Source organism: Natrix helvetica (assembly GCF_964273705.1).
Source record: "Natrix helvetica genome assembly, chromosome: 5".
NCBI lineage: Eukaryota > Metazoa > Chordata > Lepidosauria > Squamata > Natricidae > Natrix > Natrix helvetica.
Window position 1 is genome coordinate 42,600,244 of NC_138551.1, and position 21,966 is coordinate 42,622,209.

Here is a 21,966-nt window from a genome sequence, read left to right on the forward strand (position 1 = left end):
GTATTCGGTGTATAAGATGTACCCAGATTTGCAGCCTCTTTTTTTGAGGAAAAAGGGTGTGTCTTATACTCCAAAAATACGGTAAGTATAAAAATAATTTCATCATTTTTAAGGCCAATTTTTACTATCACAATGAGCTCTGAGAAATTGGTAGTGGATCTCAGTATGTGAGAAATAATACAATGGCTTCATTTATCCAAATTTTGAAATAAATGTTGATTAATTGCATTTAATGCAATACTACAGTACCAAATTTAGAATTTCTCATTTAATCATAACAACAATTTCTTCTACTCATCAACTGTGTCTTTAAAATATATATATATTTTATTCCTTTTCAGGTCATAAAAAAATCCTACACGTACAAACCAGTACCATTTTAACAAGAAAAATTGCATTCTATAAACCAGGATGAAAGACTTCTAATAAAAAGACAGCTTCAACATTTTTAACATTTGTAATAATATGTTACCAGATTTTTATCACTTAGCATGAGACTTAGTTTTACTTTCAACGAATGTCCCAAAGGTGCTTTTTCAAAAGGGAACTGCACTTTTGTTTTTCCTTGAAGATGTTTTAGGGCCTTCAGGACAACCATGACCTGGATGACTGAGAATCTCCAAATACACTTTCAGTGAATAATACATAATCTTTAAATAATTTCTTGCTGTCTTAGAAGGGGCACAATGACCTTAAAAGTGTTTTCCGCAATAAAAACTGCTATTGAAAAATGGGATTAAAAAATAAAAGGCCACTTGTGCTTTCAACAATACTGTGCTATCATCTTAAAATAAAAGCAATTGATAAAAAGAATTCCAACTACAAACCCGAACACCCAAACCAGTCAAGTAATTTTAAATATTTTGATGCTGCAATACACATAAGACTTTTGGGGATAAGGAAGAGAGAGAAAAAAAGGGATGGTTGACTTTTGCCCCTTGAATCTTGGTGTTTTTTTTTTAAATAGACATCTCCCATTTCTCAGTTATTTCCATCTACTTTAACAATGCAAAAATTAACCTTACATTTTTGTCAACTCGTTTACATGAATTCTTTTGGAAATTGGAAGAGTTTATTTTTCAAACAATTGTCCCCAAATAATCCCCAAATCTTCTCCAGGATGGGTTATCTCTTCTAAGGCACAGTGATTTTGGAAAAAGATCCTCTACTGAAGCTACTGTGTAGTATGCTGACTTCCCGATGTTAATATTACACGAAGACTCCACAAAAATTAATAGAATGTTCTTCCAGGTATTTTAAGATAGAAGTTACAGTTGTATAAATAGATGGCAATGTTTTCTCTGTGAATGCAGCAATGTTTTTAAGTTGAACGTTGATTGTCAGACATAAGCTCCCAATGCTGCATGAAATTCAGTGAGACACTGCACCAGCTGCTGGAATTTAGGTCTCTCCTCAGGATCTAGCGCCCAGCAACAAGCCATCACAGCAAATCTAAAAAAAATAAAAGCAAGCAGAAGTCATTCAAACTTGTCATACTTACTGCAGCACATTTTGTACATTTGTACAATGTACACCATTTAAGATCAGAAAGTTACTGTTGTATACATTTTAATATAAAACACTTTGGGATTTTTTTAGTGAATTTTTAAATTTTAAAGTTGAATTTTTTTCAACTCACTAATTAAAATTATGGTCTTAGCTATTATGACCTTCACTATGAAAAATTGTAAAATAAGCTCTCACATTCCCTTGTTTGCCCACGCCTACAGAAAAAGAAATGCTGAATGTCTAGTTAAACAATTTTAAATTAGTTCTCAATGATTAAGTGCAAGTCACCACCAACTGCAGGTATTTCTACTTACAATTCATCAGGGCAGTTGATTGGTTGAGCTATTCTGTATCCATCCTTTAGATAGGCAGCCATCTCAAAGGGATCAATATCTACATATGGAGTTTGTCCTAAAGTCATTAATTCCCATAAAGTCACCCCAAAAGACCACTAGAAAACATTAGATAGAACAGCTGATTAGTTTAAAAATATTGTTTCAACATTTTTCATATTTATGAATTCAAAGCAAATGTTTCTAAATATTTAATATAACATTTAAATATAGGTGAGTTGCAGTGAAACAGATATGGTCACAAAATTGTTTAGTTGCTCTTTTAAATACTTTAAAAAAAGTTATCACTTTGTATTCAAACATAATAGAAACACACATGCAGGATACACAACCTGAATGCACAAACATATATTTAAAATATTGTCAATTTTTTTAAAAAAGTTATTTTATATTTAGATCATATGACAATCATTTTTATCATCATTATGCTGCAAAAGAATTTACAGTTCAAAATAATCTAGTTAAACATTTCCTGTAATCTTAATATAAAAATATAAAAACATTTATAGTATTGAGATAAGTTTGCTAATTAAAGTCCTAAAATTCTCCCAAAGACTAGATAAAACAATTGTCATTATGGAGTACCAGAAATGAAAATCTTTCTATAATAGAAGTCTTTGAATATGGTAGCAATCAAAGCCTTCTTGTTCCACTGACATGTTAATAGATTGGATTGATAAATTATGCTAATCTCTAGGTGCCTTCTTTTCCAGATTGTATCAATGGAAGACAAAATAGGAGGAAAAAATTGAAAGAAAATTATAAACTCACTCTGCAGGGCTTGAGCTGGCCCAGCTTTAAGAAGCAGGGATTTCACTGTCATGGCCATTTCTATTCAACTTTGGAACTGGTCTGACAAATGTAGTTAACATATACTTCTTGCAAAGAAAACAAACTTATCTCAAAACTAACAAAATTCAGTGAACTTTTTTAATGAAAAGTGAAAAATACGGTCCAGATATTACAAATCCTATTCAACATAAATGAATTTCCGTTTCTATGGAAATTATTCAACAATCCAGCTATTAAGAGTATGCAAGCTAGCAAATAAACTAAGAGGCTCTATGACAGGACAGCACTCATAAGTAGCATGAACTTGCAAGTGTATTTTTATGGATTGAGAAGAAGGAACAGAATAATAATACTGTAAATGCTTTCACAGAATGCATTTTACAAAACTCAATATGTTAAATTCCCAAGTAAATGGCATGTAGCTTTAGTTGGATTTATATTAGCCTTTATGATATCAGTAAATAATTCAGCTAAAATGGCTTAAGCTCAAGATTTCTAGGATTTCTAAATGCAATAATATGACAGAATCTTCTGGTTAATAAAAGGGAAGTAAGGTTTAAATGAGAGAAAAGTTAGATAAACATTTAAAGCTGTAGTCTTTATTCCTTTATTATTCTGACAATTTTAATGCTATTATGGTGTCTGGTGGTTCAATGCTTTTTGCTATCAAATAACACCCACAAGTGCATAGCACTTCACCAAAATGTTTGGCTGCAAGGATTTCTAAATACAAAATGTAGGATCAAAAACATGGGTCTCCAAACCTGGCAACTATATGACGTGTGGATTTTAACTCCCAGAATTCCCCAACCAGAAGTTAAAGTTGCCAAGTTTGGAGATTTCTGATCTAAAATTTAACCCCCTCCACATATAAACAGCTCATATATCATAATCAAGTAACCTGCATATAGACTTAGAAGAAAGAATTGATGATTTCAGCCATTAAATTACTGTAGCCATGAAAGATGCAAAATCAAATATTTCAAATAATAATTAACAATGATTAAAACAATCCAAATAATACACTTTGGTTCATCTGGAATGTATTTCCTAGTTCATTGACTTTTACATGTAATTTTAAGGGCTGGCTAGAAAGACTGGTAAAGGAGGGAGAAACATTAAAAGCAAAAAAAAATTACTTTAACAAAAATGAGGAGCCCAAACAAAAGGGAATTGTTCTGGATCTCATTAGAAAATGCATTATAAGGCTAATTTGTAATATATCATCTCACTTTAAAGTTTAAGAAAGGATACTGTCTTATGTTTTGAACATTGTAGTTAATAAAATTTAAGCTAACACATTCTGTCTTCACTGTTATATTGTAATGCATTTATACAGCTTTTACATATATTCTAATATAACCAATGGAGACAAAGTAGTACTGTGGCTATGATGCTGGTAATGAATAAGGGTAACTCCTTCAAACTCTTTCCAGTTATAAATGATGTATACAACTGTATTTCTCAAACCAATTTTGCTTTCTTAAGATCATTGGCAGAAACAACCATATTGGTCATCTTAAGAGAGCTATTTGCAAGTAGCAATTTAAAAAAATATTTACATGGTTTAAAAGATTCTAATATGATATTGAATGATTTATATTAACTTACCACATCACTAGCACCAGAAAATTCGTTGTTAACCAAGCTTTCAAGAGCCATCCAACGCACTGGTCTGTTTTCATTATCTCCAAGGCAATGATAATCCATTGGAAATAAGTCTCTGGATAGAGCATTATCTGTAATCTTTACCTGAAGTGCATCATCAATGCTGCATATTGAAATATATATGGACAATCATTTAGGCAAGGCAGTAAAATTTTTATAGGCAAGTCTTAATCATCTTAAGTCATTCTTCCCACACAGAGTTCAGAAAATCACACTGTATAATATAGTCTAATATTAGCAATGCAAACGTAATTCATTTCATTATTGTTTAGGGTTTGACACTTCTTAAAATGTAAGGGTGTCCCGTCCCATTTTGCTGCCACCATGGGTCATCCAAATATTCTATAAATTGAAAACTTTTCATTAATTTTAAATATTGCGGCTGGAAGTAACAGAATATGGGCAAGGAATAAGCTGCATTTTTCAGGAGCCAGGAAATACAGCCTTTCAGGGTTTTGAATCCACATATTCCTGTACTACCTCTGATGAGAAAGGGTGACCTGACCTGACTGAACAGTAGAACATTTAAAATAATGTTCTTCCAACATCACTGCTTTATGTATTTATCTCTTTACACTTACACACAGTTTCTAGCAGCCAAGTCTTTGTGAATAACTTCTCTTCTGGCCAAATAGCTCATTCCACAGGCAATTTGAATTGCCATATGTACAAGGTCTTGCTGAGAAATTGCCTGAAATAAAAGGTGATATTTAATTAACTTGTTCAAACAAAATTTAGTTATTATTTATTCATGATTAAAAGTTCATGACTAAAACATAGTTCACCCTAAAAAGTAAATGGTCACTGAGAAAGGTCATCAAAATAAAAATCTGAATTATCATTTTGATCTATAATTTAAATCTTACTGTAAGTCTAGATCAGGGGTGTTAAACTCAAGGCCTGGGGGCTGTATTTGGTGCTTAGATCTGGCCCATGGGGCTGCACTGGAAACAGCGAGGGATCGGCCTGCAGTGCGTCTGCCAGTAAAGAGAGTTTTCACTGGCAGAGGGTTGCAGGAGGCCATTGCAGCCAAAAATGGAGCTTGGGAGCCCGTTGCTGCTGGCAGAGCACTTGGGCCACCACAGGAGCCAACATGAGTGACAATGAGCTGGCCGTACCCACCCTGGCCCCCCAAGGTCAAACATCACCCTCATGCGACCCTCAATGAAATCGAGTTTGACACCCCTGCTTCAGATCAAAAAGTTGCTGTTTTAGTGCCAGCAAAGCTTTCTCCAACCCAACTAAACTCAGATATTAGACAGATATGTCACATGATTTAAAAATCAAATATAGATTCTAATGATGTAAAAATATCCTGAAGGTTTATGGGAGACCAAAGGGCTATCAAATTAGATCTATGAAGTTAGAGTTGCACTCTGGTCATTAGCAAGTGGAAAGGTCACAAGAATTAACGGAATGTTTTAAAAATATGGCAAACATCAGAAGAATATAAAACCTACACACAGGTCAACAAGCTAGTCTGAATGGAACATGGTGAAACAGACTTGCTCCATATTGGCAAAGGAGTTATTTGTTCAGCTTGTATTTGGAATATATGTTGAGAGAAGCTGGACTGGAAGAAGATGAGCATGTTTTTAAAACTGAAGAAAGAAACATCAATAACCTGCACTATATTGGAGACATTGCACTGATATCTGAAAATGCAAATAATCTGCAAGGTCTAGTCTTGAAAGGCAAGGAGCATAGTGAAAAAATGGTACTAAGATTAAAGATAAACAAGACCAAACTAATGATAACAGGTATAATAAGCAGCCTTAGCAATAATAATGATACTGAAATGGTGGCCATTTCTGTCTTTTAGCATCAACTATCAATAGTAAAGAAACCAACAATCAAAAAACATACAGTAGAATAGTACTTGGTAGACTTACAATGAAGACCTTTGAAAAATTATTCAGATGCTGTGATGCAACAACATACAAAAAGATTAGAATTCATACAAATATTTTCTCTGTGACATTCTATGGAAGTGGAAATTGGACTGAAGCAGTTTTAGACACATTATGAAAGTCCTAGCTTTCTGGAGTATTCTATAATGTTTGGAAATTGTGAAAGGAAGAGAAGAACATGAACAGCAATAAGCCGGATAGTCTCTTGGACTCACGACGGGGTTGGGGGCAGATCATCCTGAAAATGCTATGTAGTCACTAAGAATTAATACTTGATAGCACATAATCAATCAGCAGCATTTTTATGCATTTTATTGAATAGATTCAATAAAAGGAATCATTTTTCAATATTCGCAAACCTGTGGGCTCTAAACCAATCAAGCCATATCTTTTATTCTATAGATCAGTGATAGCGAACCTTTTCGGTGCTGAGTGCCCAAACCGGAATCCATGTGCATGTAGGTACGGAGGAGCACCAGAAATCCGAATACCAGCTGGCTGGCACGGGCAAGCTTGCTTTTTTTTTGACTGCATTGGGGGCCATTTTCAAGCCATTTTTCAGGCCTGAAATTGGCTGGAAAATGGCCGGGAAAACAGTCCTTTTTTGGACATTTTCAGCCCGAGAAACGACCTGAAAATGGCCGAAAAATGGCCTGTTTTTTGGTTGTTTTTCAGGTCATTTTTTGGGCCGTTTTCCGTTGCTCCAGTGCCTGCAAAGACTAGCATGCGTTCCAGAAACCAGAAGAGCAGCTGGTGATGGAGTGGGTGCCCACAGAGAGGGCTCTGCATGCCACCTCTGGCACATGTGCCATAGTTTCACCATCACCCTATAGATCTTAATTTCTACTTGAAATTAATCCTTACAAGTACCTGCAGCCTACAGAATAAGTGCAAAATGCACTTATTTGTTTGGGGGGGGGGAAGGTGAGACTCTTAGTTGCATATTCCGTGAAAGATTATTAATTTGCAGTAAAAAGATTTACTGCAAAAAAAAAAACACATACTGCTTATTAAAGATTTGTCACAAAACTTGATAAAAACAAGACATTGTGAACCTCTTTCAGATCATGTCAAGAAATCTGAATGTTTAAAATATCCAGAGTGGAGACAATTTTGAATCCTAAGATTAAATGTATCTTACTTGAGGGTTATTAGCTTCAACAAGTTTGCATTGTCGCAAGAAAAGCTTGAGATTCCCCCAATTCATATAAGGCAACAGCACCATCGGTTTTTCTCCTTCCTCAATACAAGCATGAGTGATTGGGAGTAGATTTCTGAAAGAAATATAATGTTGGTTTATTATAATGTTATGCTATTTCATTGTTGATTAATATTCCATGACCAATCAGTACGGCTGCATACATTGTAAAATTATCATCCTTATCCTTTTTGTTTCTATTTTTCCGCAATACATTTCTGTATAAATAGTATACAAAAATATACCTAGGAAAGGTAACTGATGACATTTTATTATTACATCAAAAGGAGCAGCTGAATAAAATGAAACATATGGGGAGTGACCTTACTAGTTACTTTATAAACTTAGCTAATAAAAAGAAATCACATTCAACAAGAACTTGATCTTCTATCAAGAGATAAGAAACACCCACAACTATGTATACTGTATATTGGTCAATCCATGATCTCTTTATGTTTCTATGAATAATTATACTGAGAAAATAAAAAAAACAATACTGCTTCAGTCTGTCACATAAAAAATAGCATTTTTTTTCTGTTATGAATTAAATATTAAGAAATAGCTAAAGATATGAAATGAATACTAATTTCCTATTTATCATAAGACAAAAGTAGGAAATTACTAAAAAATTTAAAACATGTTTAGGACTGCAGAAAAGATTGATTTCATTTTAAAAATAATTCTTTCTAAATATTTTTTCAGTTACATTTCTGGATATTTCCAGATATTGTAAAAGTTTCTTGGTGAAATGTGCCTTCATCACTCTCAAATGCTTCTCTTCTCTTTTGCTTTATGCTTGCTCTTTAGCAAATAATGAACAAGATATTCCTGAAAGCAGAAGTTGACAATTTTGAATCTTCAATAATTTTTTAAAAAGCTATTTGCTGAAATAAACCTTAAATAAACCATTCAATCCCGTAAAACAATTTTAGCATGATTTTAAAAGAACTAACCTGTGATGAAGACCTCTGAGTTTACTGCCTTCTGTCAGCATCATTGTTATTTGAATTTCGGAAGCTTGATCTAGAAAGCCAAATTTTTGTTAAAGTCAATTTGTAAAGACGGAAAAAAAGCTTTCTTGAAATAAGTTTGCAGACTTAAATATAAAAACTCAAAATGCCTGAAGAATGAAAAAACTGGATGAAGTAGTGTATCTCCTAACTTCATAAATTTGATGCAGAATAATTTGGTAGCACTTTTGAAAGCTCTTGATTGGTCTGGTTCCTTCAATTAGTTCTTCTTTTGCAATAAGTTGGGATCTCCGTGTAATAAATGAAATATGCAAGTATTTACATATGGCATAATTTTAACGATATTTATATGAAACAATCCTGTACTTGAATTCATTGTTATATGATACCTCATTTATTTATTTATTTATTTATTTATTTATTTATTTATTTTATGTGCTTCTAGACCGCCCCCTCTCCCAGAAGGGACTCGGGGCGGTGTACAGTCCATAGAGAATATCACAAAATACAATAAAAAATTAAATATGTACAGTTTGGAGGAGGTTAAAATACAATTAAAAGAACTGTACAAAGCTAAATAAATATAATTTTTTAAAATCCCTAAAACAGACACAACAGATTAAAAAACCCTAAGATAACCAGATAATAATACATTTGCCAGGAGGGACAGTTGTAATTATGCCAGGCCTGCTAATCGGAACAGGTGAGTCTTCAATTTTTGCCGGAAGGAGCGGAGGTCAGAAGTGGTTCTAATGTCGGGGGGGAGGTCATTCCAGAGGGTTGGGCCCATCACAGAGAAGGCCCTACTCCTTGGTGTCGCCCGTTGGCATTGCCTAGTGGACGGCACCAGGAGAAGTCCCTCCCTGTGTGAGCGAATTGGCCGCAGGGATGTATGTGGGAGGATGCGATCCCGCAAGTAACTAGGTCCCGTGCCATGGAGCGCTTTAAAGATGGTAATCAGCACCTTGAAACGCACCCGAAAAACCACAGGTAGCCAGTGCAGCTCGCGCAGGAGAGGTGTTACGTGGGAGTACCTCGTACTCCCCATCACAGCCCGCGCGGCTGCGTTCTGAACCAACTTTTTCATGCCGACTTTTTCATGCCGACTTTTCCATGTAAATGACTAATAAAACAAGATTTAAATTATATATAATGCTCTACATTCAATGAAAACTTGTTTATATAATAAATATACCACGTTGCACTTTTTTCCTCACATACACTTCCACAAGTATTATCTGGGAAGATAAGGAATATACCGAATTGTTTCACTTAAGTGAAAATAGCTACGAGGAAAATAAAGCAATAAGGCTATGCTGCTGTATTAAAGCTCTAACACTACTTAATTTTTAGATACTACTTGATAACATTACTTAATATTTAGATACTACTTGATAACTGTGACCCATTGGCTAATTCTTTACCTAAACAGAGAAACAACTAGCCACAGGAAGGCAAAAAGGCAGTGGAAACAGGAACAATTTATAATCTCCTGCCTGCTTTCAAACGATGCTGCTTGTGGGAAGTGGTAAGGAGTGTTGGAAATCACTCTTCCTACTCCTCGGTTGATCCGCAGAACTGTCTACCATTTGGTTGAAAAGAGGGGGGGGGGGACAAAGGGAGCCAGAGACTATGAGGAAAACTGCACCTTTGTTTCCCATTCCAACAGTCCTCCCTTTCAGGGAGAAAGAGATCTCACCTCTCAACCACCATGTCCCCCAGCCAGCCCTACTTTGTCAGTAAGCATCTAGGTCACTCTCTTGTCCTATTCCTCACTCCCTACTTAGAAATTTCAGAATTGCAGCCTTGGTCGGGCTTTTCTGCCAGCTTTAGGTGCAAGGTCAAAAAGAAAGTGGGAAAGAGGATATGAATACACCCTTCTCATCTTCCTTTGTGCTATGGAAAGTACAAATTTCTGGGAAGTATAAGCAGAAGTTGTTGTGGCACTGAAGCAGCCACAATTTTGGTTAATTTCAAGCCCACAGAATTTATGGGTCCCAGATTTTGGATGCGTTCTGTAAATTAGCTCATTTCAGGTACCTTGGTTCAAAAATCACCGTCCTATGATACGTTGTTTCATGCAATTGAAGATCACAAATAAACAGACATGGGAGTTTTGGTAATATATAAATTGCATGGAAAGAAATCTAATTGTAATGACATAAAAATTACAGTAAAAGTAATAATTGTAAAAAAGGATAGAGCAATAGAATATATCCAAATTGTGTGTGTGTGCATAGATAATATCAAAAAAGAAAATGTGCCTAAATAAATGTGCTCATGAAATATTAAGCATTTAGATATTGCATATAACTCCATAACTGGAAGAAGCAATAAGACACTAAAGCATATTCATTAGATTAAATTATCACACTTTTCACTCATAAAACATAGAATACATGCATGTGATACAAAAACAAGTTACAAGGATTGAAAATGCACTTGTAATTTTATCTTAAACTACAACAATTTAAGTTAATAACTAGGTAAGTTTTAAAAACTTAGTAACTATAACTACTCTCTGGCAGACATTGATCGATTCATATTAAATTTTCTCTGGGTATCTGAATTACTGGGTGTCATATAATATTATGCATTTCTCTTGTACATATTGGACAAATTATTTTGATTGAGAAATAAAAATAGACAAAAGCAAAAGATGGAAACATAAGGAAACCATCAACAATATTTTGAAAGCTTATTCTATACAAGGTGTCAACAAAATGTTAATACAGGTTATGTGCATGGAAATTACCTATACCTAAGTTTCTTTAAAAAAACTGTTTTAGTAATTAGATACTTTTCAAGTATGAATGGCCGAGTCAAAAAGCTGACACATTCAAATTAAAACTAGGATATTAAAATAATGTTCTATTCAATCTGCTTTATCTTTTAAAACAGTTCCAAAATTTTGGATTTGATCCCAAGTATTTGAACCATGCCTGATAGGATCATTTCCAAAAGAGAACCATTCTATTCATGCAGAATAAACTCTAGATCAAACCTATTGTGTTTTCTTATCAATATAATTTCCTTGTTGTTTCTTATAAATCATTCATTTTTCTAGGAAAACAAATCTAAGTCAGTAATAGTCAGTAATTTAAAATGAATACCCACTCTACCTGAGATGCAACCAAAGGGGACATGGAAGTGAACATTCTCTGGAAGACTTTCCCTTCCAGAAAATGGTCTCCCATCAAACTGCATCTTCACCTTTATTTTCCAGGAAGCTTTTTCAAAATGGATTTTAAATGGGAATGTGGAGATTAAGGTGAAGATAAGAGAAATACTTAAGCTGAAATAAATTTGACTATTTAGTGCTGTTTTCATATATTAATGTCAGTTTGAATCTATGTTGATTCTTGATAGCACTTATAGCAATCAGTTATCATTTATCAAATGATACATGTTGATAGTACTTATGTTTCTAATTGCTATGTCTAATAACTTTGATTTATATATTATGTATTTAATGTTATGCTATAATAATAATAATAATAATAATAATAATAATAATAATAATAATAATAATAATAATAATAATAATTTATTTCTTAGCCGCACCCTCTCCCGAAGGACTCGGGGCGGCGTACAATAAAACATATGAAATAAATATATAGACAAGACATACATATTACAAAAACATATACCAAGACATGTACAAGGAGGACGTCGGCTAATGAATAAAAACAATAAAATACAATGTTTAGAAACCCCTAAATAATTGAATACAATTAAAATACCCAAATAAAAACCCGTCAGGAGCGATATAGTTAGATCAAAGTTGAGCCAGGCCAGCTACTTGGAATAGGTGGGTCTTGAACCTCTTAGGAACTATATAACTGAAATGGCATAGAAACTCCTGCAATATGTTTTTAAAATACCTCATGATAAAAGGCAGCAGTAAATTCTGATTATCAATTCATTAGCACAATAGGTAGACAAGATCCCTTCTAGTTTTCTTAATTCCAGACTTCTTCACAAGACCATGCACTTGGTTCTTTGAATTAGAAAAGTACAAGCTATAGGCCCTTCCAATTTATTATTCAAAGCTAGCATGTTTATGTGTTTCCATTTTTCTTTCTCCCTGTTATCTTTTATATCACAAACTGATTTCCCAATAGAATTTGGAATGATTTCCCATTAAAACACATATTTCTAAGGTTCTGTGGTAGGCACCAACTACCAGATTCACTAATCCAATCTCTTTACTGTTTCATTGGCTTCTAAAAATATGCTTTAAATGTACACATATGTGTAATAAAATGGGACCATCTATTCTTCTGTGAACTGAAAAAGATGTGTGCTAAAGGTCATTTCCTTTGATACACCTAGAAATGAATGTTGATGAAGAAGCATGGCTCCCCAAGAATAAAATTCTATGTTAAAAACTTACCTTTTACTGTTTTGACAAAAACTTGTTTTTCTTTACTAGGATCTTTCTCTTCTATTAGAATACCATGGAAAATTCGACCAAATGTGCCTGAGAAAAAGAAAAAAGAAAAAAAGTAATATAAAAATATTTGTACATACTTCAAACAACTCAACTTTGAAGAGCAATTAAGCCTAGCAATTGATCCTCCTCCTCAGAACATTCACAGCTAATGCTTCTTTGCTTTGAATCACACAATATTTGGCACCTGAACTTTGATTTGTTATTGTACAATTTGGAGAAACAATAAAAGACATGTCAATATAAACTTTAGAAGCTAACTCAGTTATAGTGAAACCCTCATTTTCAAAAAATGTAGAACTCATCAAACCCATCTACTCAACTAATTCAAAACACACCCAATGCCACTGAGAGTCATGGCATACACAACTAATAAATTATTTTTATTGAAATACAATTTAATACAGGCTATGCTGAAACCTTTTAAAATCCATTTTAAGATAGTCAGATCACCAGATAAACTGAAAATCACAATCTTTCCTTAGTTAAATTTGGCAAACTTGCTCTTCCAATTGTGCACTTTGTTTGCCTCAAGCACTAGAATGTTATGTCTGAATTAATTTGATTAGAAAAGCTGGGAAATGAGCTACTTAACCAGAAGTTAAAAGCTTAAGAAGCAACATCAATTACAAGGGCTTGGACATGACATTTGAATGCAGAAACTGTAGCAATGGTTCTGTATTATGTAACATCGAAAAGCAATTTTTGAGAACTAAAATTAACTTATAAAAATGGTAAAATGCAGTTATTATTTTATTATTAAATAATTTATACTGTACAGATCCTGCCTCAAAGAAACTGTCTCCCCTAAGCATTAAGCAAGAAGGAATCAGACTCGGGTGCAGCATGTTGCTAACACTTTTGACTTATTTTGGAACCTAAGCACATCGATTCTGGTTAGTAAACTGCATATGGAAACCATATATAATTCCAGGGTTGCCAGCTAGATTGGGAAGTTTCTAAAGAAGATGCTCCAATGAAAGGCATTTTATGCTCCTCCACAGCAGTTTATTTTTAATTTGATTATTTTCTCTATCAAAAAAGACCAGTTTTTTATCTTGTATTAGGCATCTAAGTTTAACCAAGTTGTAACAAAAAACTTCTGATAAAAATCAGTGGCAGCCTTGGAGTCTTCTTTCGTTAGGGGTGTTACTTGGAATCCTGACAATCAGTTTCTTAAATTGACAATTTTCTTGATTATTTTGGTTAACTCTTTGTTTAAAACTACCAACATCTATCTGAATAATTTACAGAAACTGTGAAAAGTGAGAAAAAAATGTAAAAAAAAAAAAAAGAGAGAGCAACGCATAAATAATACCTTCCTGAAGAACATCTTTTAGTGTTATCCTTTCTCTGGAGATTGCTATATCCTTCACTTTAGCTTTTGCCTCCATCAGAGTTACACTTTTAAGGTCATTCTTCTCTATCCGTAAAGTAGGATAACCTGAGGAACCAGCAAACCCAAACAATAGCAATATAAATATCAAATGTAAATACTTGAAGTGCAAGTTTAATTAAACAATTAGAGACAAAAATATGTTGCAACTTAAAGAAATGTCATTTTTAATACTGCAAGAAAAATACCCACTCCTGGACAATATTGTATGTATTTATTTTATTTAACCTAGAGATCAGAAGTGTCAAAATCACCTCGTCATGGCAGCGTCACATGACGTATCGGAACTTTCCCCCCCTTTGCTAAACGGGGTGTGGGCGTTGCCAGCACGTGACCCATCTGGTCCAGGGGTCAGCAGTTTGACAGCCCTGCTGTAAACTGTTCGATTCAAAAATAACTGCACAAAGTAGAACTAAAAAACCCAACATATAAAACACTAGAAGATAAAATCACCAATACCAAGCCAAATCAAACCCAACCCAAAACCCAATTCAATGTTTTCTACATGATAATTAAACAATTTCCTTGTATTTAGTTTCTAAACACTACACAAGCTTATATTCAAGAAAACAGACACACTGCCATCTTCTGGACTTTAAATGGTACTCTTATATGTTATATTTCTTTATATACTTTGAAAAATTAGAATTTATAGCAATTGTTTTCATAAAGATATTGCTTATTTATGGAGACTATTTATGGAGTATTGTAAGGTTTGTTCAAAAGTATTTTTAGTAGTAAATTAGTTGAAAATTCTCTTTTGTAGGCATGTTGATGGAAGCCCTCAATTCCTTCCACTAGTTAAAAGAGCTCTGATAATTAAACAACCATCTTTTATTTTAAAAATCTCTATGTGAACATTCAAGGAAAATGAACTGTATTCTACCTTATAGCCTGACAGGATTAATTTATTCACTCACAGACAAAATTATTACAGTCATTTCAAAGAGCTAGCATATTTAAAAATGAGTTAGTTTACACATGACTTCTGAGATAGCAATGTCAAAAGCACATAAAACAACTAAGGTATCACAGAGAGCTAGTACTGGAATTCAGATATTAGCACAAGACATACAGTATAATTGCTGACTTCTGTCATGTGATGTATTCTTTTTCTGTAAATTCCTTTATGTTAGCCTTTAACTTAGAGGCAAAACAATCTGACCTAAATAGTCAGAAACTATCAGGACATAACTTTAATAGGGTTTTTTTTTGTCCTTGATTGATATATAAAACAATATGCCTAACAATATGGAAACCATAGTTTATATACCACTTAAGGAAATTTTAAAATATTTATTGAAATGCTGGTCTACTTAAAATAGTTTTCTTGAGAATAGTCATGCTTATTTTCTTGTGAATATGAGCATATATTTACTAATTATGATTAATTATGCAATAAAAAGAACTGCTTGAATACAGTGGCACAAAGACAATGAATAATCCAAACATTTAGGTCTTTTGATATCTGTCTATAATGGTATGATAAATTTGAGTTCGTGGCAAATTTTCACTGCATTGCTTTGCTATTTTTTTTAACCTGAAGCCTTCACGGCAGGTTAAAAAATTAGGGTTAATATTACTAGATAATAAAACAGATATACCTTCTGAAGTGTTATTGTTGAAAGTACAATACAACTGGTTTCTCAAAATGATAGATTGAATCCTTAATTTAAGTTAGAAGAAAGTTTTTTTCTATTATATGTGTATCTTTGTTTTCTTGTAGCCATGAAAATTTAAGGGCAAAATTAACTGTTTTTATCTCACTTCTTATTTTAACTCTTAGTCAACATCTATTTGATTTTTTTTGAAACAATCAGTAACACTACACAGTTTTCTTCAACTTTGGCTGATTTCCAAGCTATATGAATTTCAATTTCCTAAATTCTCAACAATGGACATGATAGTTGGAAACTCTGGTAAAATCTCTGGGAGTAAAAAACTACATAAAAGACTAATGAACAATGCAAAACCTGTAATTAGATAAACACTTACTGGTAATTGGTGTAGCATTATTAGGTGTGTCAGCTCTCAGATACTGGGTTGTTTGAGTTGAAGGCTGGGATAAACCTTGAGAACTACTGCTGTTACTAATGCTGCTTTGGAAAACAAACACAAAATACATTATTGTTTCCAAAACGTTCACTTAAAGTTTTAAAAAAATATCTTCTTCCGTTTTCTGAGGATATAACATAATTTCAACTTTTCTAAATTACTTTTGCACTTCTAGTCTAAACACTACAAAATGTTGTTTGTATTCCATCAAAGATATTAAAAGACTTAAGCAACCTCAATCAAGCTAGGAAATAGAAAAAAGCCATTCAGCAGCATTTCTAAGGAATATAATTTAAAACATATCAAACTTTAAGCCCTGTATACCTTTTTCTAAACGAACAGATAAAATTTGTAGTATAATGGCAGAGATAGGATCCACATTTGTATATTCAATATTAGCTATGATTTCTTTTTCAAACCAGAAAAGTTAAAGAAAAACAAAATGTAGGAACTTGGCCTATGATATCCATAACAAAAGACTACAAAGGAATTGCTGATGCTCCAAATACAGAAACAAAGTTTCACCATGCTTATGAAACATATAAGGTTTTTAAAATATTCAGAATGAGTAGTACTTAAGTTTTCTTAAGTTTGTAGAAAACTACAAAACTACAAAGGCTATAAAAGGTGGAGGGAATAGCATATTTTATATCTATTTTACTGTTATGCACATATCCACATTGGTCTAGTGAAACGAAAAAAGCTGAAAGGAGACCACTCAGATATGTTCTATTAGGAGCTATCTTCTAAGACTGCTTGGTTCAAACAAAATACATGGTTCATTTGCTAATTTGCAGAAGATGTCATTGGCATATTATATTTGAGCTTAGTTGTTTATCAATAGATTTATGAATATAATTTCCTAATTATAACTTATAAAATTGTAAATGGTTTGCTGCTAGGGTACCTTCAAGAACTTTATTTTGTTCAATTATTATTCTGCTAATAATTTCATCTATTACACACTAATTACAGCAGACAAAATAACAGACATCATAAAAGAGTATGAACCTTGATAATTAGAAGAAACACATCCAATAGGAAAACTAACCTGTAGTTAGTTTTTTTTTAATTTTAATTTTATTTTATTACTATTTTCATGTCTTATATTGTAGATGCTTCAGCCCTTTATGAACTAAAAGCAAGCATATGATTTTGGCAGCATATGCATGAATAAATAAGTTACATGTTGCCATTTTAAGCTTACCCTATTATTTTATTTAATATTTATAGCTATCTATCTCATGCATGCAGCACACTTAATTAAAATACAATGTTAAACAATCAACATAACTCAAACACAACCACTAAAATACAATTAAAAACATTTAAAACAACTTTGGCTTCTCTCTCATTTTTGGCATATTTATCATCCCTTTGAAGGAAAATCAGAGGCACAAAGCTGGATAATTAGAGAATGGCTGTCACAGGTAACTTAAGAATCATATTTGCTTTTTAAAATTGGATTAGCCTTGCATAGACAAAACATGCTCTAAGCTTCTCTCCTTACTTTGTGCAAAGCTGAGTCTAATTTGAAAATCTCTCTGTCATAAGTGTTATTAAATTGTAAAGCATTTGTGATATATTTCTTTCTTTCCCATCATCTCTAGTTAATCTTTAGTTATGTTCACAGGTGGTCTGACACACTGATATATTATTTTTAAGAATCTTGGGTTTTTTAAATTCAAATTTAGCATCTGTGAATAGACTTTTTAAAATTGGGAAAGAAGAATAACCTCCATTTCAATGTCAGGCATTTCAGATGGAACTGAATGTATGATGTGATTAGTAAGACAATTTAATACTGTTATAACTGCTAAAAATAATCTTGCTTGTCTCAATGACATATTTGTTTGCAGAAGATGTCCCATAATCATATCCAAAGGTGTTTTATAAATGATTCAAAAACAGCAAAAAGAAAAACGGAAAATAGGCTGCATAAAGCATGTTATAACTAATAGTTTATATTTTAGCATGAAAGTAATAGTATATTAAAATGATTAACTATATAAGTATCAGTTGGCTACATGAATGCAATGATTTCAGAAGTACAATATATTTTAAATCATGGTTCAGGTGCTGTTACATCAGAAAATGTTTTCTTTAATGTGCAATCACTACTTAATGTAACTAAAGTTTCCATGCTTCATGTTAGAATATTAGGAAAATTAAACAATTCAATATTGTCATGTCAGCTCTATCCAAACATATTGGGTATTTTTTCATAACAAATAATCCCCCCCCGTTATAATCTTCTCATATGAAAACTGAAAGAAAATGTAAGACCCTTTTACCTGTCTTCTAATTCTATTCTTTTCATACTGTGAAGATGCAAAACAGCTAGTATTATTGCTACCAGGAATATGACTGCACAGCAAACTCCTACACTGATATAAAACACACGTGTCGAAGTGGTGGGAGCTGCATTTACAGGATCAACTGAAATGGAACATAGAATTCAACAAAGAATTAGTGAAAATTAAATGCACATATTTGATAGATCTTAGCTCAAGAAAAAAATATTATGTTATGCAGCATTATTATGCTATATAGAGCTCAAATTTTTATTTACAGAACTTCAAATTTTAAAAGTGCATTTATGCCAGATTTAAATTTGGTTATATCCAATACATAACAAATATTAAAAAAAAGTATAAAAGTAACTGATAGAAAAATTGAATTGATTACTATCAAAACAACATAGCAAGAACTTAATAATATGACATTGGAACAGCTTATTTGTTTATTCCTGTATGGATCTATACCATTCATTCATGAAGACTCGGCGGCTAACAATCAAAAACAGCATGAAATAAAAAGACCCCCTTTCCAAATATCTATAAAATAGTAGAGGCATTCATAACGTAAAAGTAAATCGAGAAGATATATTTTATTTATTTAATTTATATGGCTGCTCAGCTGTGATAATGCAGTTCTTGTGGTACATAAAAATCTGTGTCTACCAGATTCTGATCTTCATTCAAAATATTCCCTGTTGCTGAATTAGTTGGAATAACCAGATTTACCAATAGGCACACTCAAGTAGGCACTAGCCCAGAAAAGCTGTCTTAGTATTTTACTTCATTATATTGATAATGCTCAAGCATAAACTTCTAATTTGGTTAATATTCTTAGTGTAGGAGAGGACGTGGCTGAGGGGGTCAAATACATTATCAATTTGGAGTCCCTAAGCACCCATATGTAAGTATGGGATGTAAATTCAGCCTCCACTTGAAATCTGTTTACTCTTATCTGGCACCAATTTTGCTTCAACCATTAGTAGTTCAGATTCTTGAATATACACTATATTGCCAAACGTATTCGCTCACCCATCCACATAATCAGAATCAGTTGTGAGCGAATACGTTTGGCAATATAGTGTAGGTAGCATGAAATAAACATATAGTGCTTTTGAACTCTATCCTGGCACCTGATTTCTTGCTGCTGACACTTAGCGTCCAATATAGTGTCCAAATACTAAGTAACTTAGGATCTTTAAACAGGAATAAAAAAGGTTTGAAGGTCTGAGCAAATTTTCTTAATTCAAGAGAAGTTTGGGAAGAATTTAGTTTCTGATTCCTATATGAGCAGGTAATACAAAAAGAATATATATGATCCTCCTCATGCAAATCATAACATGAATTAAAATGAAGAACAAAAATTCCAATCACTGTGTATAAACATTTACTTACAAATGGCTTTAGTGTTATTTTTGTCTGATATTGGCAGCTTTACTTCTAAATCAAGTTCTAAAGATAAGAGGAGAAAAATGGCATTTTAGGTAAGTTTTCTTATACATTCCTTTATTACAGTGCTTCTCAATTATTTTCTGTCATGCCCCCCCTAGGAAGAAGAAAACATTTTGCGCCCCCCGCGCGACTGTAAATAGTATCATTTGTCTATAAAATTATTATAAGTACACCTCTGCATAACACTGTATCCTTATTAACGTATAAGAGAATAAAAAAAGAAAGAAATGTGGATCAATTTACAACAAAGAATAGCTTTATTAACTGTAGCAGAAAAGATTTAAAGGAGCACAGGATTTAAAGGAACACAATATTAAAAAAAACTTTAACCTGCAAAACAAAAATATATAAAATAATTTGAGCTGAGCCCCCCTTTACAGAGCCTCGCGCCCCCCCGGGGGGCCCGCCCCACTATTTGAGAAGCACTGCTTTATTAGAAGAGAACTAAAAAGAGGTTACCCAAGCACCAACAGAAACACAAAGCTTTGAAAGTTTGGTTATTTTAAAAATTCTATCCAATCCACGGTCTACAGAGAAAATACCACAGCATGTAGTACCATTGCCTCCAAACCTCCAGAAGCAAGGGGATTACAACTTATGCAGCTGATTAAAATTATTTTTATTAAAATAAATTTCATTTATTAAAAATGAAATACCCTCATATAAATATAACTATTTCATAGGGAACAGGGGGAAACATAAACTAAAATTAAATTGAGAATGTATTGTGATCCCAGGAAAGAAAGCGATAAATACAGTGGGGCAAAAAAGTATTTAGTCAGCCACTAATTGTGCAAGTTCTCCCACTTAAAAATATGAGAGAGGCCTGTAATTGGCATCATAGGTAGACCTCAACTGAGAGACAAAATGTAAAAAAAAAACAACCCAAACAATCACATTGGCTGATTTGGAAAGAATTTATTTGCAAATTATGGTGGAAAATAAGTATTTGGTCACCTACAAAAAAGCAAGATTTCTGGCTCTCACAGACCTGTACCTTCTTCTTTAAGAGGCTCCTCTGTCCTGCACTCATTACCTGTATCAATGGCACCTGTTTGAACTTGTTAACAGTATAAAAGAAACCTGTCCACAACCTCAAACAGTCACACTCCAAACTCCACTATGGTGAAGACCAAAAAGCTGTCGAAGGACACCAGAAACAAAATTGTAGACCTGCACCAGGCTGGGAAGACTGAATCTGCAATAGGCAAGCAGCTTGGTGTGAACAAATCAACTGTGGGAGCAATAATTAGAAAATGGAAGACATACAAGACCACTGATAATATCCCTTGATCTGGGGCTCCACGCAAGATTTCACCCTGTGAGGTCAAAATGATCACAGGAACGGTGAGCAAAAATCCCAGGACCACACGGTCGACTTACTGAATGACCTGCAGAGAGCTGGGACCAACGTAACAAAGGCTACCATCAGTAACACACTACGCTACCAGGGACTCAGATACTGCAGTGTCAGAAGTGTCCCCCTGCTTAAGCCAGTACATGTCCAGGCCTGTCTGAAGTTTGCTAGAGAGCATTTGGATGATCCAGAAGAGGATTGGAAGAATGTCATATGGTCAGATGAAACCAAAATAGAACTGCTTGGTAGAAACACAACTCGTCATGTTTGGAGGAGAGATAATGCTGAGTTGCATCCAAAGAACACCATACCTACTGTGAAGCATGGGAGTGGCAACATCATCCTTTGGGGCTGTTTCTCTGCAAAGGGACCAGGACGACTGATCCGTGTACAGGACAGAATGAATGGGGCCATGTATCGTGAGATTTTGAGTGCAAACCTCCTTCCATCAACAAGGGCATTGAAGATGAAACGTGGCTGGGTCTTTCAACATGACAATGATCCCAAACATACCACCCGGGAAACGAAGGAGTGGCTTCGTAAGAAGCATTTCAA

The 21,966-nt window shown here is 33.5% G+C and overlaps 1 protein-coding gene across 4 annotated transcripts in view; it reads right to left on the reverse strand.

Moving 5' to 3' along the window:
* Window positions 1–304: 304 nt before the first annotated feature.
* RYK (receptor like tyrosine kinase) overlaps window positions 305–21,966 on the reverse strand; it is a 40,123-nt gene continuing 18,461 nt past the window's right edge. Inside the window, exons 5-15 of one of the 4 annotated variants that reach the window (XM_081954465.1) lie at window positions 19,998–20,054; window positions 18,600–18,744; window positions 16,246–16,349; window positions 14,173–14,298; window positions 12,798–12,884; window positions 8,384–8,453; window positions 7,374–7,506; window positions 4,904–5,013; window positions 4,266–4,425; window positions 1,824–1,960; window positions 305–1,452 (exon numbers count right to left, since the gene is read on the reverse strand). In XM_081954465.1, the coding sequence (XP_081810591.1) occupies window positions 1,341–1,452; window positions 1,824–1,960; window positions 4,266–4,425; window positions 4,904–5,013; window positions 7,374–7,506; window positions 8,384–8,453; window positions 12,798–12,884; window positions 14,173–14,298; window positions 16,246–16,349; window positions 18,600–18,744; window positions 19,998–20,054 (1,241 nt within the window). In that variant the 3' untranslated portion in view covers window positions 305–1,340. Of the gene's footprint in view, window positions 1,453–1,823; window positions 1,961–4,265; window positions 4,426–4,903; window positions 5,014–7,373; window positions 7,507–8,383; window positions 8,454–12,797; window positions 12,885–14,172; window positions 14,306–16,243; window positions 16,350–18,599; window positions 18,745–19,997; window positions 20,055–21,966 lie in introns of all 4 variants that reach the window. The other 3 variants (XM_081954466.1, XM_081954463.1, XM_081954464.1) reach the window with 3 other exon arrangements.